This window comes from Phoca vitulina, unplaced genomic scaffold (assembly GCF_004348235.1).
Source record: "Phoca vitulina isolate PV1807 unplaced genomic scaffold, GSC_HSeal_1.0 scaffold13, whole genome shotgun sequence".
Classification (NCBI taxonomy): domain Eukaryota; kingdom Metazoa; phylum Chordata; class Mammalia; order Carnivora; family Phocidae; genus Phoca; species Phoca vitulina.
The window spans coordinates 5294933-5322637 of record NW_022589716.1 but is presented as its reverse complement, the minus strand read 5'-3'; the positions used below and the strand labels follow the sequence as shown (position 1 = coordinate 5322637).

The window sequence follows — 27705 nt, the reverse complement described above, 5'->3', positions numbered from 1 at the left end:
TCCTGCTCCCAAAATGGGACACAAAGTGGTCGTGTTCGACATTTCTGTCATCAGAGCCTTGTGGGAAACGCGTGTCAAGAAGCACAAAGCTTGGCAGAAGAAGGAGGCAGAAAGGCTCGAGAAAAGTGCATTGGAAAAGTATGTGTTTTTTGTACTTGCCTGTAGCTTCTTTAGCGAATGGGGACTAGGCAGGCTGCGGTCGTGGTGTGGAGGGGGATGCTCTTCTTTTGGGATTTCTCAGTGACTCTTGCTCATTGGGCTTCAGAGGCATCCCACTGTTGCCCAGAGCGAATATCTGATTCCCATAACAGTGACACCCCCCCCCCAATGGTGTATGGACCCACATGCATTCCAGGCACTGTACCAGGCCCGGGGGAGATGCCATGATACAGTAAACTCTCTACAGTACACTCTGTGGAAGGCTGCTCAGCTGGCCTCACGAGGCCCTCTGATGCTTTCCACACCTGGGCAGACCATGCCCTAGGGCACCTCAAGGGCACTCGCTGTCCTGCATTTCCACCCTCACCTGTTAAGCTGAATGCTGGGTAAGACTCGCTGTACTGACACCATTTTTAGTTGGATTGAGAGGAGGTAATTCGACGACGCTCATGTAAACTCATGAAATAGGAGTAAAAGAGAGTTACACGTATATGAAATGAAGCTGAGCGCTTTGGAAAAACTGCATTTGGGATAACTGTGAGCCACACAATTGACTCAGCACTGCACAAATCCGAAAAAGTATGGCAAGTTGGAGAGGTTGCACATTCTGGTGGCTTTGCATGTCTACTTTTTATTCCCTATGAAGGAACCAAAACTGGAGCTCTTGCATGATGTGCGGAGGGTGTGGTTTATATAAGGAAGGCAGAATGGGATTCTGATTGGCAGACCCATTCTCGGAGGAGGTCCCTGACCCTATCTCAAGTTGGCAAAGGTTGATATTTTTCTGTGCTTTAAGTTAAAAACCAAATGTGTAAGGTATGAATGTCTCTCTATTCTTAGTTCTCCATTTTTATGAACTATTTGGATCAAACCAATACCTGTTCTGATCATGCTTGATAATTATTAAGCTGTTACTGTAAGCATCACAGCCATTCCAGGTGGTTATCCTTATCCCCAACTTGCGGACAAGGAAGTTGGGACCTAAGTGACTTGCCCGAGCTGACACAGCTGGTAAGTGGAGGATTTGACCAAGCTCTTTCCCCTGCACAATGTTGCAATCACAGATAGTTGGGACGTTCTTTCCACTTGCACTAATTTGAGGTTATCCAATATGATGTGAAACTTGAATTTAAGAATTAGAACCTCAGACCGGGCAACACCTGTGGTAATGGGTCTGAGTGATCTACACTAGCACGAATTACACAGGTCCCCGGACCCCGTGAGCCCAAAGTGGCTCTCAGCTCTGCTCAGACCTCCTCCCCACTCCTAGCATCTAGGGTTACTCTAGGGTAGGACAACTTGTTGAAGGGGGACGCAAGCCCTGGGGGGTTTGGGGAAAGTGTGTAGCTGAGGTAACCCTTCCCCACCACCCCGAGGGTTCTTGGAGCTGGAGCATCTGCGGAGAGCCAGGGTCCACAAACTGTTCTCTCAGCTGCTTTGGAGTGGTTTTTGCCTCCTGGCCTCTGTCTTGCATTGTGGTGCTAAATGGCTTTGTGGACAGCTTCCCATACCTCCCGTACCCGGGGTCGGCCCTGAATGGGGCTTGTGCCGCGTCTTATCTTGCCCTAAGACAGAAAACTTCTTGGGGATTTATTAGGCTTTTCTATTTTTTTTTTTAAATATTTTATTTATTTGACAGAGAGAGACACAGAGAGAGAGGGAACACAAGCAGGGGGAGTGGGAGAGGGAGAAGCAGTCTCCCCGCCGAGCAGGGAGCCCGATGTGGGGCTTGATCCCAGGACCCTGAGATCATGACCTGAGCCGAAGGCAGACGCTTAACAACTGAGCCACCCAGGCGCCCCTTGTTAGGCTTTTCTAGCTGAAGATAAGAAAAACAGCCATCATATTGGCTGGGCAGGTGAGGAGGAAGTCGGGATGGTGGAGGAAGGAATGTGGGGGTTCAAGGAGCAAGCTGATTAGCTTCCCTGCAAAAAATGAATGTAGTAAATTTACGTTTTTTGCAGGTGTCTCTGAGTTTCCATACTATGATTCATACTGTGATTGTTAATACTATTTGAAGGTTAACCGTTAGTTTCTCAAGATCTGTTTTCTGTAGGGAAATCAATATATTGAAAAGCTGGTGAAATCCTTATCAGAACAAGCAATTATCTGGTTAATTTAATTTTATGAAAACAGGCAAAACACTCTAGGTTGCTCCGTGATCTCACTTCATGGTACTTCATTTTGTAAGACTGTATTTGTTTCACGAAGCGTGTATCAAAACTTAAAAGTTATTAGCCGGGGGGACACCTGAGTGGCTCAGTCGTTAAGCATCTGCCTTCGGCTCAGGTCATGATCCCAGGGTCCTGGGATGGAGCCCCGCATCAGGCTCCCTGCTCGGAGGGAAGCCTGCTTCTCCCTCTCCCACTCGCCCTGCTTGTGTTCCCTCTCTCGCTATCTCTCTCTGTCAAATAAATAAATAAAATCTTAAAAAAAAAAAGTTATAAGCAGAGATACAATACAGACTAGCACTCTATCTGAATGAAACTCAGTCTCTGAGTGGGGGAAATAGAAGAACCGCTGTAAGGCTCTGAGTGAGGACTTTCTCATCCAGGGAGGCTCTTTGCCATCCAGGCTAGGATTGTGGGTTCTTTTCTTAAGGGAAGAGCATTTTATTTGCACATTTACTGATTTAATTAGTGGAACTGTAATGGCATCATTTTACATGTCTATCTGTCTTGTGTTTGAAGTTCTACTAAAATTGATTCAAGAGGACGATAATTCAATTATATGGGTGATAAAGTATAAAGACAAAGACTATTTATTTATTTGTTTATTTTGATCTCCCCCCCTTTTCTTATTGAAATGTGGCTGACACACTATGTTACATTAGTTTCAGGTGTATAACATAGCAATTTGACAACTCTATGTTATGCTAGACAGTTTACTTATTTTAATTAGTCTCAAGGAAGAGAATGGAATTGAAAAAAAGAGTTCATAGTCTCATCTTGACTCTCACCAAAAAATAGCTTATATTCTCATGAGGTTTCAGAGGGAATGGGATAGAAAACATTTAAAAAGAAATCCAAAAAAGATTTGTTATATGCTTCTTTTTAATGAGATGTGTCTAATACCCTTTTTTTTCCATTGTATATTGGCTGCACCAAAATATGTGAGTCATTTATGTTGGTTTGTCATTTGTGATATAGGAAGGATGTATTCTGTAGGGCTTAACGGGCATTGTTCCATTACATTGGCAGGGTAGCCCTTCGGGTTCGTTCTAAGAAATGAGGGTAGAAGAGACGTTAACTCTTCTTAACAAAGTGCTTGGTGAACACAAGGCTTGGTGAACAGTGGCCGTGCTGTTGGCTGTTGCCATTTTGAGGGGATTTCTTTTATTCCTTCAATCCGCATGTCTTAGACCCAGGGTCTGCCCCACATCCTTGACTGCTACTATCAGATCTAGATCCAAAGGCAGGTATTTACATTCATTCATTTATTTATTTTTAAATATTTATTTTTTATTTAAGAGAGGGAGAGAGTGCATGAGCAGAGGGAGGGGCTGGGGGAGAGAAGGGAGAGAGAGAGTCTTTTTTTTTTTTTTTAAAGGTTTTATTTATTTGACAGAGAGAGCACAAGCAGAGGGAGAGAGAGGGAGAAGCGGGTTACCTGCTGAGCAAGGAGCCTGACGTGGCACTCGATCCCAGGACGCTGGGATCATGACCTGGGCCGAAGGCAGCCGCTTAACTGACTGAGCCACCCAGGCATCCCGGGAGAGAGAGAATCTTAAGCAGGCTCCACGCCCAGTGCAGAACTGGATGCAGGGCTCGATCCCAGGACCCTGACATCATGACCTGAGCCAAAATCAAGAGTCGGATGCTTAACTAACTGAATTACCCAGGTGGCCCTAGGTATTTACATTTATTTTTATCACATGGTATTAAAATATTTAAATTATACAGAAGCGCTAATAATGAAAAGTAACAATCCCAAGCCAATCCTACCACTTTCTCCCAGTATTAAATTCATCTCTCTCCATGTGCTGGAATTTTTAAACTTATCACTTTTATGACATTACATGGAGACGTCATAGGTAGATCCTGAAGCCCTACCTCCTTGATTGCTGAGTGCCTACCCAAGCTCAGCTCACTGTGACTCGGATGTGGGTAGGGTGGTAGCTGGGCTAACCAGGGCCATCAGCAAAATACTTTTTAAAATGCTCCTCTTTCTCCCAGCTTAATGGCAAGCTTGAAACTCCAATGATACCCAAAGTCATTTTGGAAGAGCAAAAAGTGTGCACATAGACCTCGGGAGCCAGCCCTGCAGAAATTCAGGAACGAATGTCCCAGGCAGACACAAGAGCAATGCAAACACTAAGGCATGGGTTGGCCTGGGATGGGGAAGAGGCAGGTTTTAGGGTGAGGATTAGGAGTTTGGGTTGGAACATGTTAATTTTGGGACCTCTTTTTGACAGTCAGCTGGAGATACAGGGGAAGCAAGGAGTCTGGATTCAGTGAGGCAGTCTTGGCTAGAGAGCTATAATTGGGCACCATCAGCATACAGATCTATTTAAAGCCACGGCACTGGGAGATATCCAAAGAATGAGAAGGGCAAAGGCCCAAGGGCTGGGTGTTGGGACCTTGGAGATTTGGAGGTTGGGAAGTTGAGGGGGGGTCAGCCCAGCGACTAGAGAGGTAGGAGTGGAATTGGCAGAGAGAGGGGTCCTGGGAGCCAAGTGGCAATCAGGCTTCATGGGGGGTTGGGGGAAGGGCTGTGCCAAATGCTGCAGATGGGTCAGAGAAGATGAAGACTGGATTTGGCCACTGGGTCTAGCAAAGTGGAGGTCATGATGACCTTGAGAACAGTTCCAAAGAAGGGGGATGCTGAGAACAGTTCCAAAGAAGGGGGATGTTCCAAAGAAGGGGGTTCAACAGAGAACAGGGGGGTGGGAATGGAGAATTGTGGATGTGAGTCAGCACAGCTCTTTCGTGGGGTTGGCTATAAAGTGCAGCGGGCTTGATGGAAGACATGAGGTTGCAGGGGGTAGAGGTGGGGGGTGAGGGTGGCAGTGTTGCCCTTTAAGTTGGGAGAAATAACCGTGGTACAAGCATCAGTGGGAGTGATCCACAGCAGGAAAATACTCAGGAGAGAACCGAGGGCAGGAAGTCCTTGAGCAGGTGAGAGGCTGGGTTTAGCTCGGGAGGCGGTGTAACCACAGGGAGGATCTGGGAGAGTTCTTACAGACCAGCTAAACACAGGCAGAGTTGACAGGAACAGATGTGAGCAGGTGGCGTGGATGAGGTGCTGGGAGTTCCACGTGTTCTGTTCTCTTTCATTTCTTCCCTCCCTGAACCAGGAGCTCTGGGACGGAGGATGGGGTAGGCGCTGATGGAGGTTTGCTTGAAAGGGAGAAAATGTGCAAGAGTCACGTAGGGCCTGGGGCAAAGGGTCAAGCTTGGGAGTGTGGCAGGGCTGCTGGACAGCAGTGAGGGGCCTGGGGTCAGGGGTCACCATTCAAAGCGAGGCCAGTTTGCAAGGCAGTGAATTTTCCTCCACGCTCACTCCTGGGTGGGTGCATGTGCGGAGACAGGGGTGGGGGGGGGAGGTGGATGCCAGCTAAACTGAAGTTTGTCCAGGTGCACACAAAAGAGCAAGAGAGGGGCAGGGGGATTGAGGAGGGATGCAGGAGTGATGAAAATGGGACCACGAAATGTTTTTTATGAAAGCCTTACTGAGGAGCGTAACTGACACACAGGAAACTACACGTATTTAAAGGATACAATTTGAAAAGTTTGATGTACATATACCTCTGTAAAACCATTTGCACAATCAAGATAGGATCATATTCGTCATCTTAGAAGCCTCTTCCTCACTCTAGGTGGTTCTTTCCTCTCATCCCCTGTCCTCGGTGCCTGGGCAGTCACTCCTTCCTGTCGCTGTAGATGATTTTGCATTTATTAGAGTCTCACAAATCATTTTATATAAATGGAATAATTTTTTTTTTTGGTCTGTATTCTTTCGTTCAGCCTGATGACACCGAGATTAATTCACGTGGTAGTGTGTATCAAGAGTTCATTTCTTTTTATTGCCGAGTAGTAGTCCACGTGTGGATAAGCTACAGTGTGTCCATCCATTCACCTGTGAAGGTGCATCTGGGTTGTTTTCAGGTTTTGGCTATAAAGCTAATATGAACATATGCCCAGGTCTTTGTATGGATAGACACTTTCCCCTGTCTTATAGAAATACCTAGGAGCGGAACGTCTGGATCATACGGTATACATATCATCTTTATAAAATCCGTGGGGATCTAGAGGGTTGGTGACTGGCAGGGTCCGGCTGTGTCCCCAGGCACCCACCCCGGCATTGCAGCTCTCCTGAGGAATTACTGACATTGACCACACTCTAGTGCTGCTACCAAGCTTTGCTAACACTCCTAACTGTTGACTGGTGGAAAGACAGTCTATAAGTGCTTACTAGAATGTTTCAACACCTGTGATTCCTTTAACAGCGTGGTCCTGGCCCTGAATCAGGGGTCTCTTGTTGGCTCCACACCCTCTGCACGCTGCCCCGGCAGCTTTGCCCCTCTGGTTCCCCTGCTTACTCATTCCCTACGATTTGCCCATCACAAGGGTGGGGGTTGGGGGGGGTTGGGGACGTGAAACAAAAACGAGGCAGAACTGAAAGCAGTTGAAGCTACATAAAGGAGAAGGTGATCACAACTCCCTGAGCCCTGGCAGTCCCACCCCAACAAGGGATGAGGGGAAGAGGTCTGGGCTTTCTCTCCCCACCTCGCCACACCCCTGCCAGACTTCTCACAGGGCGACTAACCTGTGCTAAATGTTAACGCTCAAAAAAGGTGCAGTGATGACTCTGCAGATATAAAAGGAATGTGTGTTCAAAATTCTGGTTTTCTCTTGGGGAGCTTGGGTGGCTCAGTTGGTTAAGCAACTGCCTTTGGCTCAGGTCATGATCCCCGAGTCCGGGGACCGAGATCGGGACTCCCTGCTCAGCAGGGAGTCTTCTCCCTCTAACCCTACCCCCTCTTGTGCTCGCTCTCTCTCTCTCTCTCAAATAAATAAATAAAATCTTAAAAAATTTCTGTTTTTCTCATTATGAACAAGAGGACAAGCAGTGAGGTGTTACAGCCAGTTCAAAGGAGAATCCAAAGGACAGACACATTTAGCTATCAGGAACATTGAAATGAACTTGGAAACAGAACAAACTGTCCTCAGAGGTGGGGGAGGGTTGTCCCTCCACCGGACAGAATTGATTTCTGTGTTGTAGTCAAGAATTATTTGTGTTGCTATCAGTTTTCTACAAGTTCACTTTAATCTCTGCAGAGTTGTAAAGATCGGTCAGGTATGTTATAAACTGGGGCTGCCTATATATTTCAAACCAGATGCCCTTGAAAGATTAGCATATTCCTGTGGCCATGCATTTAAAAACAAAACAAAACAAAACAAAACAAAACAAAACAAAACAAAACAAAACAAAACAAAACAACTTGGGCTAGCACCACATAATATCAAAGGAAACTGTAATTAATAAAATGCATAGGTAGCTTTGGTAGAAATTTTAGGCAGGAATTCCATCCCTCTCTAGTGCTGCTACCAAGCTTTGCTAACACTCCTAACTCTTGACTGGTGGAAAGACAGTCTATAAACACTTACTAGAATGTTTCAACACCTGTGATTCCTTTAACAGCGTGGTCCAGGCTCTGAATCAGGGGTCTCTTGCTGGCCCTGATTCTCCTTCTCTACTTTTTTAGTCAAAGTTGCTGATAATTCACAACTCTGAGGGTTTAAGATGCCCCTTACATTCCCACAGCAGAGGGACCGAGAGAAGAGGTGCAGGGAGGAGGGCTGAGGTTTGGGTGGGTGGGGGGGTCGGGGGGTGCTTGAGTCTCCTGCCGCTGTGGGGAAATCGCCGGCCTTGGGAAGGGCTGCGCCTGTGCCCAGGTGTCCTGCTGGCTACTCTGGGCAGGTGAGGGCGGTTCCCCAGGAACGTGACTTTGGCCTCTGCTGTCCATTTAGGATAAAGGAGGAGTGGAACTTCGTGGCCGAGTGCAAGAGGAAAGGCATCCCTCAGGCTGCATACTGCAAGAATGGCATTGTAGACACCAGTGTGAGGCTTCTGGAAAAGATCGAAAGGAACACTCTCGCAAGGCAGAGTTCACTTTCCAAGGAGAGAGACAAACGGAGCAGTCCATTTGTGTTTGAACTTTCGGGGGAGCAGTGGACGGTGAGTGCAGCAAGGGGGTGCCCGATGAGCGCTGCTGGGCTCTGCTCCAGGCATTGATTGGCCTTGGCCTTGGCCCAAAGAGGAGCTTTCCCATGGATGGGGAGGAGCCAGTTGCCTGCTCTGAATCAGATTCTCTCGTCCCTTCCTCCATGCAAGACCGCGTAGTCCTGGGGAGGGCAGCAGGATCCCTCCCAGGCTGGCAGGGGCTGCGACCCCAGTGGCCCTCCCCAGGATGGCACAGCCTTTAAAATATATACTCCTGTGGTCTCTCCCCCAGACCTTTAAAATCACTCTTTGCCCCCACCTTTTTTTTTTTTTTTTTTAATAAACTGAGTCTTTTAGGTAACATCCCCCAGTGGGTAGTGACAGACCCTTTAACTGCTTTTCCTCCTGAGATTCTGAGGCCAGGACAAAGATGCCCCCCCTCCCCTTTCCTCAGGTGTTTACAGGTGGCCTCCTGCTCTCAGTGCCCCTGACCCGCTGCTTTGCTTGGGGAGGCATCTCCAGGGCTTGCCCATGATCTGACGTTTTCTGGTGGAAGCAGCACCTGAGTGTGCCCTGGCAAGCAAACTGGGACGATGGTCCCTTTCTGGGGCACAGGGTTCTCTGGAACCTGCCCTCCATCTCTTTTTATCCCCCCAACTTATGGCTGAAGGCACTCTGGGCCCGGAGACTGAAATTTTGGAGGGGGGGGGGATCCTGGGGGTTGTCCTTTATTGGCCATGTGATCTGGGGGCAATTTACTCCACTTTCATATATTTTATCTTCTCCAGTGCTAAGGCCTGCCTTGGCTTCCTCTAAGGGCTGTTGTGGGTTCTAAATGAGCCGATATTCTAGGACATTGACTTGTTGGTTGCACTGTCCTCTGAAACTGGGAGAGATTATTACTGTACAATCTCTAGTCTTCTTTCTCCTGCATCCCCATCACTGAGATCAGTGGGTGCTCTTCTGCAGTTCTAGTTAAATACCGCTGGTAAATCATTCTCATGTGCCGTTGTCAAACACGGTCCTGGTCTAAGCACTTACCCCACAGGGGTTACCCAGCCCACCTGGACAACCTCCATCCATAAGCACTTCTGAGCACCTTTCCAACTGTATCCCAGAGCCCTTGAGCCAGGGGCGGCCTTGGATTCTGCTGAGTTCCTCTGTCGCTTCACAAATGAAGGCCGAGGGAGGGAGGTGGTGTGCCTGGAAAAAGGCAGAGCCTGGCCCAGCGTTCAGGTCTCCCTGCTGTCTTTCTGGTGCTCTTTCCTATGATAGACTCAGAAAAACAGTGAGAAATTTGGCACAGCAACTATTAGATCTTTATCAAGCAACTACCTAGGGAGGGGAAACGTAGCACAAATTTAAAAATCCAGTGCATGGACAGATTTTGTTTTGAGATGTTAAATCAGTGTGTGTTGAGATGTAAATCAGTGTGGCTATGGGTGTGAGCCTGGTTGTCTGTGTTCACTGGGCATTTGATCTTAATATCATGAATGAACGGCAGTTTTGTAATTGGGCTAATCTGTGAAATTAATGACAACCCCAGAGTGAAATTAATGACAACCCCAGAGTCTTAAAGTGGCTTCTTGGAGGGGCTGTGGGGCGGGCTAAGATTAGGCCTGATGCTCTCCCCCATGCTCTCTCGCTTCTTGCCTTTTACGTAAATGCCCGGTTGTACTTGGCTCTGCGCACGCCGCCACTCGGCTCCGACACCTTGAGGAACTAGTTGTGACTGATGTCATTCATTCTGTTTTAGGAGCTCCCGGATTCGTTGAAGGAGCAGACACACCTGAAAGAATGGCACATCAATAATACCCTGATTCAAATCATTCCTACTTATATCGAGCTGTTCCAAGCCATGAGAATTCTGGATCTGCCAAAAAACCAAATCTCCTGTCTTCCAGCTGAAATCGGTATGTTCTCCAGCAGGAGCCTCAGTGTTCTTGTCTGGCAAGCAGGCTGCTGGTGGGCAGGTGGTGGCTTGGCGCTTCCTTTCCCTCCTGGCCCAGGACGCTGCTGGACCGGGCTGTTTCCTGTCTTCCCAGAGCTGCTGGTTAGTTCGCCAGGTCCCCTTGGGGCAGTGATAGCAGGATCCCACCTGCAGAACTCAGCATAGGCAGACATTTGCCAATGGCTCAGAAACTAGAAGTCTCATGAGTGAGCAATGCTGTGTTTAGGAACTTTTTGTTTATTTTCTTTTAGTTTTAGAAAGTTAAGCATGCAATGACATGTTCATTGCAAACATAAAATACGACCAATTTGTTCCTGTATAAGTTTAGTGTAGCCCTATTATGTCATTTTGATCAACAGTTTATAATCCTCCATCATTTTTCTGTTTAGCTGCAGTACCTTAAAATGAAGGCTACAGTGATCATTACTGCTTCTCTTTCTCTTGGGGTGGGAGGGGTGAAGGTCTGGGGGCTGCCTATAGTTCCATGAAGGATTAACTAGAGAGTAAGCAAAAAATGCTATGATCAAGGACTGACATGCTCAGGATAAAAGACGAGCTGACATTTAATCAAGTGCTTAAAAAACAAATACAAAATTATGTTTCATGTCTCCCTCATCGTCATTTATACAAATGTTTTATATCTTTGTCTTGTGTTTGTTATTAAAAGACCTTAAAGGATCTTCCCCATGGATGTTCATTTGTTCTGATGACAGGTCGTTTGAAGAACCTGAAAGAACTCAATGTGAGTTTCAACCATCTGAGGAGCATTCCTCCAGAACTGGGAGACTGTGAAAATCTAGAGAAACTGGATTGTTCTGGAAACCTAGAATTAACCGAGCTCCCCTTCGAAGTAAGAAAGCAGTCATATTGGCACTATGATTTACTTGTATTTGGTTTATGACATGGGATGATCTATAATGCAGGGAAGACAGTTTGCAAGATGAAATCCATCTTTATTATATCATGCTTTCTTGACATTTCAATCACCCTATACCAGCGATTAGAAGGTCTTTTAAAATGTTCTTATACTAGGCCAGGAGCTGAATTTAAGTTCAGAAAAGCTATCAAAAACAACCAAAACTAGGCAAAAATGTCCTGTTTTCATATAAGATATTTTTATTTAATGCCTATTCAATGTATGATGCCTGTTGTCTGTAATGCAGATCTGGATTTATTTAATCCACAGTGGTAAAATAAATTGGAAACAGTTGGAAATAAACTGGGTAAATTTTTTTTAAAAGTTTATATATTCATAAAAACTTGCAGATAACCAAAGTAGTCTTAACAGATAAGATTTTAAAAGTCTATTAATTTAAGCAATATTCATTAATGATTTTTGGTCTGTATTCACTGGAGAAATGATTTAAAATCACATTCTGATGAGATGGAGCAGCTGAGAGGAAAGAGTGTTGCCAAACAAAACTCAACAGGCTTCTTATGCTGAAGGGAGATAGAGATCTCATAATCCTGCTGGTAATGAACAGACTGGAAACAGTGTTCCTGGTGTGGTGCTAACAAGGCCCTGGCTGCTGATTAGAGTCCTAGATGGGGTGTTACTCTCCTTGCCTGGAAACTTCTGGGTGGGAGGAAGTGGCCGCGTCCACTGTCGCCTCAGGAAATGCCCGACAGTCCAGGTGAGGGCATCCACCCAGGAGCATGACTCCATGCATGAGACTGCTCATTCCCCAGGCCTCTTCAGTTTATTTATTTTAATTAATTAATTAATTTTTAAAGATTTTACTTATTTATTTGACAGAGAGAGAAAGAGCGTGCACACTAGCAGGGGGAGTGGGAGAGGGAGAAGTAGACTCCCCGCTGAGTAGGGGAGGGCTCCATCCGGGTTCTGGGATCATGACCTGAGCTGAAGGCAGATGCTTAACTGACTGAGCCACCCAGGCGCCCCCAGGCTTCCCCAGTTTAGAAATTGGCTCAGTCTTCTCTTGGTTGTCCAGGCTGGAAACAATCCAAGTCATCTTGACCTCTCTTGCTCCCATGCCCTGTATTCACTCTGTAAGTCCTGTTGACAATGCCCTTCAGAATAGGTTCTGTATCTGACCACCACCCAGGAACTGGTCACCAACACCCTTGTCCAAGCCCGTGCTGTTATCATCAGGCCTGGGACAACAGCCTTCTAGGCTCGCCTCTCTGTCCCTTCTCTGTTTCCCCCCTTTATTGAGATATAATTTATAGACCTTCAGATTTAACCATAAGTGTACAATTCACCATAATTCACTTCCAGGATATTTTTATCATTCCCTCAAAATTCTGTCTCACCTGTTTACAGTTAATCCGCATGAGTTGGCATATTAAGCAGCCCTAGGCAACCACCATTTGGGTTTGTTTTTTTGTTTTTTTGTTTTTTTGCTGGCAAACAGCAATGTCCTGCTGATTCACCTATATTGACATACATGGGAGCAAATGTACTCGGGGTATAGATTTTTAGGCTCTTTGCTTTGAATGGGATTCTGTAAATGCACTGTACTTGTTATACTTCCCCAGTTGGCTCTGTTATAATAGCTCACTGACTCTTCTTATATATAGCTTCACTATTTCCAGCCTGAATGGTTCTCATTGGCCATAAATTTCAGCCACCTGTTCAAAGTATGGCTGATTCAGGATAAATAGAAACTATGTAGCTGAAGACAGGTCATGTCTCAGCCTCATGTGTCCAACTTGTATGTATCCAAAGGAAGCACACAGCACACCAGGTTCTCGCCCCTACAGACTCAGGAAAGCACTGTTTGCCTGGATGCCATATCCAAATGCTGGCATTAAAACACTGTTTTTTTTCCTTTGGTTAAAAACATTACATTTACCATTGTGACCATTTTTAAGTGTATGGTTTGGTAGGGTTCAATGTATTCGCATCATTGTGCCTGTCTTCATGAGGATGCTTCTCACACAAATAATTGACACAATCCTGAATTCAAGTTCAAACAGACCTCAAGTAGAATGAATGACCCATGGAGGGAACTACCAGGAATTTTGAGACAAAGGTAAAGATAATGAAACTTCTGTATAAATGAGTGTTGTATTTATTTTGACTGAATGTCAGATTTTTATCTGGACAGCCCCGGAATTGTCAGGCAAATATAAGTACCTTTCAAAAGAGTTTGAATGTTTTGCTTTGCCCTTGATGAAAGTAGCTAGTGGGGAATGACGATATCCAGGCATTTGCTCTCCTTGCTAGTTTGATGCCACTGTGATTTTCCTTATTCTAATTTTCACAGAAGTCTTAATTTATTGAGGATATTTAAAGGAAAGAACTTGGGGCGCCTGGGTGTCTCAGTCGGTTAAGCATCTGCCTTCAGCTCAGTTCATGATCCCAGGGTCCTAGGATTAAGCCCCATGGCTTCTCTCTCTCCCTCTGCCTGCCACTCCCCCTGCTTGTGCTCTCTCTCTCTCTCTGTCAGATAAATAAATCTTAAAAAAAAAAAGGGAAAGAACTTATTCTTTTACAGGCTGAAAAAGAAAATGCACCTTCTACATTTATTGTAAAAAGAAGAAAGATGAGAGGCTGATGGTAATTCAGTCTTGGTTTTTCTGCTGGTCTGAGAATCTCTGCAACACAGCCAGAGACTTTAGACTGAATTATGGGCACCCCAAACATCTTTTTTTGACTGCTTATTCACTGTCACATTACTGTCTTCACATTCATTTTCATAAATTCAAAACAAGAGCAAAACTAGAATGTGCCCATTCAAGGGGGTGAGTTTGACCTGTGGGTCACTAAAGCAAATGTGGCAATACGGGATTAGGTATGATATTAAGGTAAAGACAGGCATAAGCCTACTGCTTCTTTCTTTTCTACATTTCAGTCATTCCTTCTATTGGCCCAACTGGCTCCATATTGCATATTTCATAAGTTTGGAAAATGTGTCCTGAGAGGCAGCCTAAATGTTATTTGTGGACTCTGAAAATAAGTCAGTAAAAGGTAGCTCCTTCTATTTGTCTATATTGTCACAGCCACGACCCAACTTACAAAAAAATCCAAACATGAGACACTTTTCCTACGTCATTCAATATTCGTAGATTTGCATTTGAAATAAAAAAAAATATTTCCCTGCATATCCAGTTACCATGTTAAAAACACAAATTACGGAAATGAGACATAAAGAGTAGAGATTTCTGATCTTTTGCCATGGCCCTTCACAAGTTCAAATGTGAGTCTTTTTAAGATTTGCCAAAACTCCTTGTGGCTGTCTTCAAGTCATTCTGTTTTTTTAAGGCTTGCGCTTTTTGTCTTCTGTGACTTTGCACATGCTGTTTCCCATCTGGAGTTCACTTCCCTTTCTTTCCACCTGTCGAGGAACCTCAGGACCCAGTGCAAAAACTCTATTCTCCGTGAAATCTTTCCTGACCCCTTCCCTTACCCCACCGTGACGTCGGCACATTAGCCCCTTATGTCTGTGTTACCGAACGCTCCAAGTTGAAAACTTCACATTAGTTCTTGCTACATAAAATGGCATTGCTTATTTTTAAAAGTGTGAACTCCTGGAGGGCGGCCCCTGCGTGCTGTTGATCTCAGCCCGCCCTGCATCAGCGCTCCAAGATACATACTCTGCTGATCTGTGTTGCATATATTCTTAGAAGGGCCTTTGGGAAGAAATAGCACCTGAAAATTATTAGTTGAACATACCCTCTCTTACAAAAGTAATTAGAATATGTTGTTATTCCTTTCTAGTTAAGTAACTTGAAGCAAGTTACATTCGTAGATATCTCAGCAAACAAGTTTGCCAGTGTCCCGATCTGTGTCCTGAGGATGTGTAATTTGCAGTGGTTGGATATCAGCAACAATAGTCTGAGTGACCTGCCCCAAGATATAGACAGGTAGCTACTCGCATTCTGAAGGTGAGGTGTATGAATTACTTACTAACGCCTTAGACATTGTTAACGTTTTAAACATGCATAACACACGAATGGTCTTTGAAATCAGTGACTTTTCCAAGAGCTTATTGTTTCTGGGAAATGAGTTTCATTCTTCATATGATAAGACACTTTCCAGTCAGCCTCATACATGTGCGTGCATATGTGTGTGCATTTGAACACATCTCTGTTGTCTTGGTGACCTTTAATTTGCTTGAATCGTCAACAGAATGACATCATTAACTTTCTTTACCCCACAGAAATAGCAAAGTATTTTTATTATATATGGAATAGGAACATATCACTCTATGTCTTTATATATATGTTATTTACGGACGAGGAACATATTACTCTGTGTTTAGAGTATCAGTGAGGATAATTTTTTTTTGTTTCATTTATTGATTTATCACATATAATCTTTCAAACAAAATCGATATGATTAGGAAGGTTTTTCCATTTATATCCTTGTATTTCATGTTTAGAAAATAATTACACCGGGCCACCTGGCTGGCTTATTCAGTAGAGCACGCGACTCCTGATTGTGGGGTCGTGAGTTCAAGCCCCACATTGAGCATAGAGCTCACAAAAAAAAAAAAAAATTATACCGAGTCATGTAAGATCCATTCATTCACTCATTTATTTCATTCATTCATCCCACCAATGATATTAGGCTCCTGAATGGCAGGCCCAGAGTTTAAAATGGTGAATGAAACACAGTATCTGGCCTCCTGGGATCCACAGTCTTCTTTATAAAGATAGAGCATAATAAGTAAGCTGTCGTGATACAGAAGCCAAAACTGACTTAGTACTGAAGGTCACTCACATGACCTTTTTCTACTCCTGGTACTTATGATGCGTATTGGTGCTTTCCAGGTTTGTGAGACTAAGTGGGAATTGTTTTAGTTTGAAACACGAGGGGAACTTGGTGAAATATTTGTGGGATCAGTCAAGATTTTGCAAATGCATGCAAGAAAAAACTGGGGGGGGGTGTCCACCGAGTCAGAATAAAACGGAAAACAAATAAAACATATCTGGAGCACATTTTGCTCATTTCCTTTTCATTTTGCAGGTTTCTTTCCATTTTAAAGTTAGAAAATATGATGGGAGAGGAATATCGGGCTTTCAAGATATACCCCCAGGAAACATGTTGCTCAAATCTGTTCATTCCAGGCCCCAACTCCAGTATGGTTCCTTTCCCATCCCCTGCTGACCCCGGGGAATGTGGTAGACACTTGGAGAGGTGTACTGATTGGTCAGGCCCCCTCCCAGACTAGTGTATAATGCGCCGTTTGCTTATCCTGCTGTTATATTTGTCTTTGCTTGGCAATTAACCCAGTGAAAACTTAAAAAACCCAAATAGTGTCACCTGGCATGACTTTATTTAAATTTTAAAGTCCGTTTATTCTCATAGGGTCACATACATAAAATAAACTATGTAGGGATTTCATACCAGAATTTCTTTGCCATTCACTTGGTTTCCGCCCCCTGCCCCCCTTCCCCATGAAGTTAATCCTTTTAAGTTCTAATCCCTTTTACTTCTTCTTAGGCTAGAAGAACTGCAGACCTTTCTCTTGTATAAGAACAAGCTGACCTATCTTCCTTATGCCTTGCTTAACCTAAAGAAGCTCACCTTGTTAGTTGTCAGTGGAGACCATTTGGTGGAGCTCCCGACGGCCCTGTGTGACTCATCCACACCTTTAAAGTGAGTAGATCCCTGTAGAGACATTCACGTGCAAGGTAAGGGGCACCTGGCGCCTGGGCGCCCACCTGTCTCAGGAACCATATTGGATGGTTCTTGGGCTCGGAGGACCTGATCCCAGTTCACAGAAGTTTCAATGCCTTTTTACAGGATTTTGAAGTTTTTGGCCAGTGGCACGAGGAAGTAGATCTCGGAGGATTTCTGGACAAACGCTGCTTTGTTTGAAGCGTGACAAAGCGCACGACCAGGGCTCCCTGGTTGTCTTACCCTTCTCTGGTTTCCTTAAAGGAACCTGTAAACCACCCCAAACTAAGAAAAGCCATCCCTGCAAATGTGATACAGATTCTAATCTGGCGGGAGACATTTGAACAGTCTTTCTTACCTTGGAAGTGGACTTGAAAAGCCCCAGCTCCACCCTCCCCTGAAGCTGACTCCAGGCCACCTTGACACGAGGTTGCTCCAGTGAGAGCCACTTCCTCCCTGTGTCCGGGGACCCATCTGCCTTGAATACCAGGTGTTTGCTATTTGGCGATTAAGGGGCGATTTCCCAGAGATGTCCAGTTCTTTCCGTGGTAAATGCTCACTTGGCATAAATCTTCCTCATCTTCCGATCCTGGCAGTAAGATGCATAGCAGACAGAAATAGAGAAGTGAACTATTGCAAAGAGAGAGACTAAATTCATTCCTGTGTTAAGCACAAGATGAACAGGGATATGACATCTTCTCCCCACTGGCCCACCATACTCCTTCCACTGGAATGGGTCTTCCCTTGCCCTTGGCTGTCCTAGGAATGTCTTCTGGATGGGAAGAGGCCCCCTGGTGGGAGGGGTAGCAGGACCCCCCACCTCCTTGGAGCCCCTTCCACACTCAGGCAACCAGGAGCAGCAACTTCACAACCAAAGACAGGAAGGGAACTCCTGGTGAGGGGAAAACTGACCTGTGTGCAGGTAACTAAAGTCATTTCAGATGATGTCATTGTAGGACTTGGAAATCTAAAAGAATCAGATGGAAGCTCTTTGAATTAATAAAAGTTTAATAAAGACACTAGATATAAGTTTGCATTAAGACCTCTATGTCTTACTAGTTTCTTAGAAATAACCTATAGAAAAATAATGGAAAGAATGATGGCAGTAATTGTATTAGCCAAAAATATAAAAATCTAAAAAAGAAATCTAGAAAAGATGCTAGTAAAATAGCTCTCTTATGTGAAGAAAATGAAAAAGTGTTCCCAAACGCTATCAAAGAGGTCTTGAGTATTTGGAAAGACATACTGTGTCTTTCCTGGATGAAAAGGAGATAAAGACGTGATTTCTTCCAAAGATTATACTTTAGTGTAATGTGATTTCAACCATGACTCCAGTGGGATTTCTTTTTTGGAACTTGAACAACTGATTGGAAGGGATATCTGAAAGGCAGAAAGCTAAGGACAGCGACAATAATTTTGGAAAACAAGAGTAACAGGACAGAATTTGCCTTACTGTGAGTCATAATGTGTTTAAAAGGTATAAGAATCAAAATGAGGTGGTGCTAGGCAATGATTTGTAGATGAATGATCAGAACAGAGTAGGTAGTACTGAAAGTGAGCCTAATCTATGATACAGGGATTTTCATAAACCAGTGCGGAAGGTCTGAGTGACTTAAAACACCATTAGGGAAGTTGGCTAATTAGGGAAGACAAAGCCTGTTCTTCACTCTACAGCATCAGAAAGCTTATGGCCTATAGCCATATATATGCTGTGTGTCATATAGGGAGACATCTAGATTAAGCCACAGATTAAGTATTAAAAGGAAACTATAAAAAGAATAAGAAATGCCATGTTAATGATGTGTGGATTGACCATGTGTTTAACACCTATCCTTCTTGAGATCCCACTGAGATGAGGAAAAAAAAGAAAAACCTATAAGCCCCCCCACGACAGAGAAAGCAGGGGAAGGCCTTCACAGAATGAGAGATGTCAACACGCTTTGGGAGACATACAGGAGATGGAACAGTGGTGACTGATAAAAATAGAATGGAATAGGCTCAAGTTCAGAGACCAAACCAAGAAATTGAGCCCATTGACCCCTGGAGAACTCTGAAGAAGCATGTGGTCAGAAATTCCAGGTCCGCTGGGTTGGTGCAGATTGAGGCAGGGTGCTAAAAAACGAAAGGACAATTTCATGTACGCAGACGATCCCCCGCCTTCCAATCTCCTCTTCGATTCCATTGGGCAGACCACTCAGCACCTGACCAAAAAGCTTGAGGTTTCGTCTAGGGTGGCCCTGGGGGAAAAACCCCGGAGTTTTGTGTTTGGAGACTCCGCAGGGGACTGGCAGCTCCTTGCCCACATGGTCACCCACGGTGGGCTGGAGCCTGGGCAAGCATGGTCTGCACGTGCGGGTGCCCAGCCAACATTTTGTGGTCTCAGCCTCAAACATGAAGGCATCACCGAGCCTTTCCAGATGATTGTCACAAAAACATGAGTTTTTCAATTTTAGAATCAAACTGCAGGCAAGATAGAAAAGTTAAATATGGTTTCAGATCAGAATGCGGATGGTGTTGGTGTTAACGGTGTAAAAGTGAAAGTACGTGATGTCTGTGATGTGCTTTGAATGCATCAAAAAATAAGATGGCTCGATGAGTAGATTGAGGGGTGGATACACGGGTGGGTGTGTAATAAAGCAGGTGCAGTAAAATCTTAAATATGGAACCTAGGTGGTAGGGATGGGTGTGTTCACCGTAGCATTTTTTTGACTTTTCTAAATGTTGGAAAATTTTCATAGTGGGATGTTGAAAAAGTGAAAGTATAGATCATAAAAATTGGGAGGTGGGAGGGTTGGGGAACTGAAGAGAAGGGAAGGAATACTTCCGCTTGATTAAACAACATTGAAGTATTGGTCCTGTGTAAAAGAGAGCTCCAGTAGGTTAAGTAAAAATAATGATTGACCGATGAAAGAGACTGACTCTGGGGATCTGAGACACAGAGGTCGGGTGAGAGACTATGGTTTTAAATAAAAAAGTAGCCTTTCACTATTCAAATTTTAAAATATGTACAGTGATTATTCTGATAAAACATTGAAGAATGATGAAATATAGGCATTTTCTTTTTTTTTTTTTGGATAGGGACAGATGATAAAAATTAACTCAATGAAAGAGCTTGCAAAGGGGGCTCATGGGTGGCTCAGTTGGTTAGGCTGCTGCCTTAGGCTCACGTCATAGTCTCACGGTCCTGAGATCGAGCCCTGCATTGGGTCCCCTCTCCCTCTGCCCCTCCCCCCCTCCATTATGCTCTTTCTCTCTCTCTCTCAAATAAATAAAATCCTAAAAAAAAAAAAGAGCTTGCAAAAGAAAAGTTGCATGGATCTATCCACAAAGAATTTAAAACTTTTTGCTTTCTCCGCATTTAGACATTAAATAAAATTACAAGGAAAAAGAACTGGGAAATATATGTTACAAAAATAGGACAGGTGGGCTTTATCTTCCATGTGTATAGAGCTTCCACAAACCAGTAAGAACGATACCACCCAAGCCAGCAAGGGCCCACACTTGCAGCCAGAGACTATTCGAGGGATTTCCAAGTTTGAATTGAAATAATTACATTGCCTTTCACACCAAAACATCTTTCAAAATGGTGAGGACAGGAGATCAAATGTCATTTTAGTTTCTGTCCTTGAGCTTCTTTTTTTTGGTAGGAGTATCCATCTTTTCCGTTGCAAGGATATTGATCATCTGACTTCTTTATAATTTAACCCCACCTCATCTTAGAGTTTGATATCATTCATTGGGAGTAATATCAAACATAGTAGGACACGATCCAGTGTGAAGGGTCTGACAGAGAGCAAATGTTGGTGTGTCCACCTCAGGGCCTCCTGCCCACTGTCCTCCGTTTGTAGCTGAGTGGCTCTCATTCCCCCAGCAGGCCTCTGAGCAGGACTGATTCCATAATCCTGTTGGATTATTCCATGGACCAGTTCCACTGGTGATGCTAATATTATGCGGTCGTCTGTGACCTTCAAGGATAAGTAAGAACTTGAGATTTAATACCACAGAGGTTGACTTCTTATGAGACGAATTCTGTGGTTAAATACGTACAGGTGAAAATGTGATATTGTCCATATTTTCTTGAATAGATTTGTAAGCCTTATGGACAATCCTCTTGATAATACCCCGTGTCAAGATGGTGTTGAAGTGATGGAAAGTGAACGAGATCGTCAATGCTTTGATAAAGAATTTTTGAAAGCCTACATCGAAGATGTTAAAGAAAGAGGTACGTTAATCTTATTTAAAATTATTTTAGGGGCACCTGGGTGGCTCAGTCAGTTAAGCACCCAACTCTTGATTTCCGCTCAGGTCATGATCTTGGGGTCCTGAGATCAAGCCCTGCAACTGGGCTCCACGCTTTAGTGCGGAGTCTGCTTATCTCTCTCCCTCTGCCCCTCTCCCGGCTCTATCTCTCTCAAATAAATAAATAAATAAATAAATAAAATCTTTAAAAAATTTTTTTAAATAAATATACGGAATTCCATGTACTCATGCAGCACATTTATTGACATGAATCACAATGCTAAAAAGTTAATTGGTTAATTGATTATTTTTCCAAGTACCAAATATATATACACATATAATTTTTTTTTTAATATCAAATTTTTCTAGTGTACTTGAATACTTGATACATCACCAACTATTTGACAGAGAGGCCTGGAAACATACACTTGGGATGTTGCATTACTAACTGTACATGAGTTTTTAACAAAATGACATTGACAAAACAGTATCCCGGTTAATGGGAAAATAAGATTCCATTTCAAAATCCATTTAAATTCAACTTTAGAAAAAGTTGTTTCTTACATAAATCAAGGTCCACTTATATAAAAATCACAAAAGGAAAAACACGAAGTGGCAGACTAGTACCTAGATCCCTTTAGCTTTGGTTTCCCACAGGGTGGTGATAATACCCAGGAGCAGGGGGAGGTCGCAGGACCTCAGGAAAGGGCGGGAAGCTATTTCCCCAGGGGCTGTTCCCAGTGTTCTGGAAGATAGAAGCCCTTCCTTCTGCTGTAAGCACACAAACACAGGAAGAAGCCATAAGCACCCTTTTTTCTTCTAACCACCTCCTTCCTGGCTATGGTTGCACATTCTAGACTAAGGATGATTGGTCACATTCAGATATTCAGGGGTTTCATGACATCAATGAAAAATACCATTTATTTGGCAAATTAAAAATTTTTTTCAACTAAATTAAGCAAATCTCTATGCAGTTACCTCCAATCCATTCAGGTATCCCCAATCTTGAATGCTGAAATAGTATGAAATAAATGAGAAATTTATATGAAACATGAAACAAATAGCAGAACCATTTATCTTGGCAAAATTTATCTTTGGGTTGTATAAGTTTCCTCTTGTGAAAACCTTTACTGTTGTATTTTATAGATTTATTCATAATTACATTTTAGAGCTATTGTTTAAAAATGCAAGAAAGAATTAGAGAAAATAGGTAGTTAGCTTTGGATCTGTTGGTCAGTGATAAAATAATTTGCTCTGTAAGGTTAACTTTAGTGATGATAGCTTTTGAACTCATTCACTTATTTCTAAATAATTATAATAATTCTGTCTTTCATGTATTCATATTGGTTCATATGATATTTCCAAATACTCAGCTGGTTTTGACCAGAGTCCATAGCTAAGGGGAAAAAAAAGTAGCTTTAGTGAGTCACGTGGACCTCCAAACTCATGTGATTCAAGAATGATGAGCAAGTGAAACCCTCTGCTGGTTCTCAAGTGTTAGTGACCCTAAGAATCACCTGCAGGCCCCGCCCTCAGAGATTTTGACTCAGCAGCTCTGGGGTAGGACCTAGAATGTGCATTTCTAACAAGGTCCCAGGTGATGTTGACACCTTGGACCTGGGAGCCTCACCTTGAGAGCCATTGGTACAGACCATCCTTTGACAAAATTTGGCTGTGAAGGGAGAGTGGGCAGTAACCAGTGAGAAGAGCAAGACTGAGTAAAGGGGTACTTACTAAGATCATGCTTGGTTTAGGAATAGCCCAAACTTTGCTTATAAACCATTTTCCCTTCCACCTGGGGTCTTACCTGCTGTCTCAGGTCCTTGGCCATCTATTTCTGTTTTGTCAATTTTTATTATTTTAGGGTCATACAGTTTCTCAGATCCTGATGTAGCTGTGTCAGTTTGTTGGAATGATTGCAAAAGAATGAGGGTTAATAATTCTATCTTAGATCTAAATATTTCTAAAGCATGACTAAACATTTGTGAAAGCTGACTTAATGGTGATAGATAAATCCATTTATCTCCATAGTTTAACATAGGAAGTGGTAGTATTTTGTGTGTTAACATGAGCCATGTTTTGTAGCTACACTTTGTGATAAAATGGGTAATGGTTGAGTATCTTTGTTTCTTTTGTTACAGAATCTGTTCCCAGCTATACCACCAAAGTATCTTTTAGCCTTCAGCTTTGATGCCATCCATGAGAAGACTGCAGAATCTCCCTGTGCTGTGGAGCTATAAATCTTGGTGTTGTGGAATAATGGTTTGCGCTTAAGGACAAAGTCTAGAAACCACAGTCATAGTTAGGAAAAATGATTTTCAGATTTCACATTTGCAAATAGTTCTCTCTGTGGACTGGAGAATTGATAAGTGGGTTTATATATAAAAGTTCATTTGCATATACTTGTTTCCAAAGAGTGCACATTTAATATTTTAGAAAATGTGTTATTTTTTTAAATTATAACTTAGAGACCAAAATCTGAAGTTGATTACACTGTTTTTAGGAATCCAGGGATAAAGGGATTGTAAAAAGAGCATTTATATGGGACTAGCCAAATGAGATTTTATTTTATTTTGAAAGAGTTTTAATGAATTACTTCTTTTACTAAGAAAAGCTTTCCTTGGGTTTATACAAACTGCTGTTTTCATATATTTTAATTGTATTTTGTAAGACTTTAGGTATAATTTGGGCATTGAAGGTAGAAAGAAGAGCTGGATTGTCTGCCCATGCATTGGGCACAGGATACTCAGATGGTGCGCTGGGAGTCCTCACAGAGGCATAGTGGTCCTGGCTGGTCCTGGGAAGCCTTACGTGGCCTGCATGGATGGTCCTCCTGTTCTGAGTGGGTACCTCGGGGGTCCCAGGATGCACCTTAGAGCAGGGAGTAGAGGCAGTACCCTTAGGGACTCCTCCTCCTCCAAGGTGGCTTTACAAGGTAGCAGGGATGACTACTTGTCCATTACAGATGAGGAGTGCCTAGGAAAGCTTTCCTGACAGGTGCTACAGGAAAAATCTGCCCAGGCCACAATGCTGCCGTCCACAGGGAGCTCATGAGACTGTTTTTTTGTTGGCAAGGATGGGATTCATGATAGGGCTTTGGACTCTTACACCACATCATATGATTTGGAGAAATTGTACAAATGTCTATTTTTATACCACTATTTTGGGCTAAAAGAAACAAGACTGTGAGTTGAAGATAAGCTTCAACAAGTAGCTTTTATGACTAAGAAGGAAAAAGTGCATATATTTACGTATATTCCTATATGAATCGACTCCTACATGGTCTAGTTCAGTGCCATCCAATAGAATTTTCTGCAGTGATGGAAATGTTCTTTAACTGTGCTGTCCAAATGTAGTGACCATCAGACACACGTGGTTTTGACTACTTGAATAATGACTGGTATAAGTGAAGAACTTTTAATTAATTAAGGATTTTTAATTATTAGATTGCCACAGGTGGCTGCCATATTGGACACACAAGTCTAGCCATTTGGGTTTTTTGGAAGAAAGGAAGAGTGATTTTTATTTTCTCTTATCTGAAGAACAGTCTGTCCCCAGAGGGGCCCCTATTGACACCCTCCATATTTTGTCTTGATAGATTTAATCATAATTCCCAGTGTTTTATCCTCAACAGATGCAAAAAAGGCAGAACATTCTAAAACCATATGGTAATGCTTCAGCGGAGGATTGCTTCAAGTTAAAAACAAACTCTGAGAAGTAGGTTAAGAGATGAAAAGAGTAGGAAAATGAGAAATCACTTCAATTGAACCTCAAAAATTGCATTTTTCTTTTTAACTCTTCAAAAATGGAATTGAAATTTATTAGTTGTACTACTTGAATGATTTTGAAATTTCATTTCATGCCAAGGTATACATTATATATAGCCAAATGGAAAATAAATCTTAAAAGGGGCAAATAGGGGCTTTCACACAAATTGTCCATGAATAATGCAAAATTTGTTTCAATAAAACCAGTCTTTTGTGCAAAAACCTGGTTTTGGAGCTACATATAAACAAAGGAAAAAGTATTGCAAAGTATATAATACATAATTGTTTCGTGTTACATTATATCCCATACCAAATATATTGTTTGAATATAACATTTGTAGAGATATTATTTAATTTATTCATGTAAATGTAAAAATGCAGCACGATTATAGGGCATCTCAGTGGAAATATCATAGAGATTTGAAAATTTTACATGATGCATATGGACTGATTCATAATTTGGAAAAGGAATTTCCATAGCAGGATATATGTATGAGCATTAAAGCAATATGAATAAAAGAATAAAATGTAATTCCTAGAAGAAAAATGTTCTGGTTCCAAAAGCTTACTATTATACCCATTTTTCAGACGTTGGATTTTTAAGGGGCAGAGACACAGGTGAAATCATCGAGTAGTACATTTTAATTACCAGCAAGGACCACACCACATTTCTTAACTGGAGCTTTCTAGAATGACCATTAGGCATGCTTGCCAAACACCAGTTTAGGGTAACTTAATGATGATGGCAAACAGTAACCTCCAGAAATCATTTACTGTCTTTCCTTCTTTGTGTCCCTTCCTTCCCACCTCAGTGCCATCTCTTGAATCTCTCACTACTCCTGAGTGGGAAGGAAGCCTACTTTGAGGTGTTGTGTTGGGTGGGTGTAGGTTTATGCGATTCTCATTTCCCACGTCCTGATTCATAGGGGCACCAATTTGCCTAGCTTCTCCCACCCTACTTGTCGGCAGCAGTATGTGTTATTAGAGTAAATTTTGATCATGTAATAACATTTCTTGGAATTTTAAAGAACTTTCCAATTCTTTCCCGAAATTAAAGTTCTTGACGCCAGTCTTCAGTGAGTTCACAAATGGTTCAACATCCACTTCCCTTAATGTCCCAATGATCTAAATTCCATTTTCTAGTTTGTTTTCCTTATTGACATACTCCAAATCATTCCACCCATCCTTGCCTATCTTTGAATACTGTAGAGTCTGTCTGGAGATATCAACAGATGTTTCGAATCTCCCTGTATTTGCCATCTCTTTATTGTGCAAATGTGCACGCACACACGCATGCACACACATTCCAGTCTTTTCTGGAAGCTGATCGGCACTGGGACTCGGGGAGCCAGGATTGCAAGTCCAGCTCTTTTACTAATGCACCGTATAATCTTGGGAAAATCACTTCACCTTTTACCTACCTGTAAAAAATAGAGTTGGAGAAGACATTTCTAAGGCTGATTCTTTTTTTTTTTAATGATTTTTTTTTTTAAAGATTTTATTTATTTATTTGACAGAGACAGAGACAGCGAGAGCAGGAACACAGCAGGGGGAGTGGGAGAGGGAGAAGCAGGCTTCCCGCTGAGCAGGGAGCCCGATGTGGGACTCGATCCCAGGACTCTGGGATCACGACCCGAGCCGAAGGCAGCCGCTTAACGACTGAGCCACCCAGGCGCCCAAGGTTGATTCTATCTTTAACATTTTATGACTTGTTTTCTACTAAGAACCCCTTTTTATATTAACAACCCAGCGTGTCCTCCCTACCTCACTGGTCACTCAGCTTCCAGCTCCTTATGGGCTGCTGGGCACCCTTGTTCCTTAGGCATGTGTTTGAAACTATCTTGTCCACTATTAAATGTTAAGTTTCTGGAGTTTGCTAAATAGATAGACAGACTGTGCCCAATATTAGAAAACGAATAGCAAATCTGTGAAGAATTTACCCACACATTTCTGTTGTGTTCCCAATACTTGCATCTGTGCTGAGATGTACAAATATTATTTCAGATATTGCCTCAAAAGAGGAAGTGTGCATCATAAAGAATTGCATTTTCTAGATATCCAAATCAAAGATACACTGAGGTATCACCTCACACCCTTTGGTGTAGCTATTATTAAAACAAAAAAACCCAGAAAATAATTGTTGGTGAGGATATGGAGAAATTGGAACCCTTGTCCCTGTTGGTGGGAGTGTAAGATGATGCAATTGCTATGGAAAATAGCATGGCAGTTCCTCCAAAAATTAAAAGTAGAATCACCGTATGGTCCAGCAATTCTACTTCTGAGTATGTTGAAAGTAGGGTCTCAAAGAACTAATGGTACACCCGTGTTCCTAGCAGTACTAGTCATAATAGCCAAGAGCTGGAAGCCTCCCAGATGTCTACAGATGGGTAGACAAAATGTGGTATATACATACCATGGAATGTTCTTCAGCCTTAAAAAGGGAGGAAATCCCATCACACGCTACAACATGAATGAAACTTGAGGACATTATGCTAAGTGAAATAAACTAGTGACAAAAAGACAAATACTGTATGAGTCCACCTCTATGAGGTCCTCAGGGTAGTCCTATCCATACAGACAGAAAGAAGAATGGGCATTAGTAGGGAGCAGGGGGAGGGAGAAAATGCGAGTTGTTTAATGGGTATAGAGTTTCAATTCTGAAAATGAAAAAGTGAAAAGTCAATGAGAAACTGAGCATGCACTCCAGATGGGTGTATATTTATTTAATTACACATTGTGTCACAATACCATTTTACTAGTACAGTAACGCACATTATAAACTGTGCAACAAGAAATAGTAAAGTACAAAGAAACATGAAATAGAGTTTGAAGGC

The 27705-nt window shown here is 42.8% G+C and overlaps 1 protein-coding gene across 1 annotated transcript; it reads left to right on the top strand.

Moving 5' to 3' along the window:
* LRRC2 (leucine rich repeat containing 2) lies at nucleotides 1-23438 on the top strand. Its single transcript, XM_032412269.1, has 8 exons — nucleotides 1-138; nucleotides 8133-8340; nucleotides 10082-10238; nucleotides 10990-11126; nucleotides 14961-15106; nucleotides 16689-16844; nucleotides 20951-21087; nucleotides 23246-23438. The coding sequence occupies exons 1-8, from the start codon at nucleotides 14-16 to the stop codon at nucleotides 23293-23295; spliced, it is 1116 nt and encodes a 371-aa protein (XP_032268160.1). The 5' UTR covers nucleotides 1-13; the 3' UTR covers nucleotides 23296-23438.
* The last annotated feature ends 4267 nt before the right edge of the window (nucleotides 23439-27705 follow it).

Coding starts and splice junctions, on each gene's coding strand:
- LRRC2 (XM_032412269.1), top strand. CDS start 14: ATGGGACACAAAGTGGTCGTGTTCGACATTTCTGTCATCAGAGCCTTG. Junction 10,239..10,989: donor CTGTCTTCCAGCTGAAATCG/GTATGTTCTCCA, acceptor TTCTGATGACAG/GTCGTTTGAAGAACCTGAAA. Junction 15,107..16,688: donor CTGCCCCAAGATATAGACAG/GTAGCTACTCGC, acceptor ACTTCTTCTTAG/GCTAGAAGAACTGCAGACCT.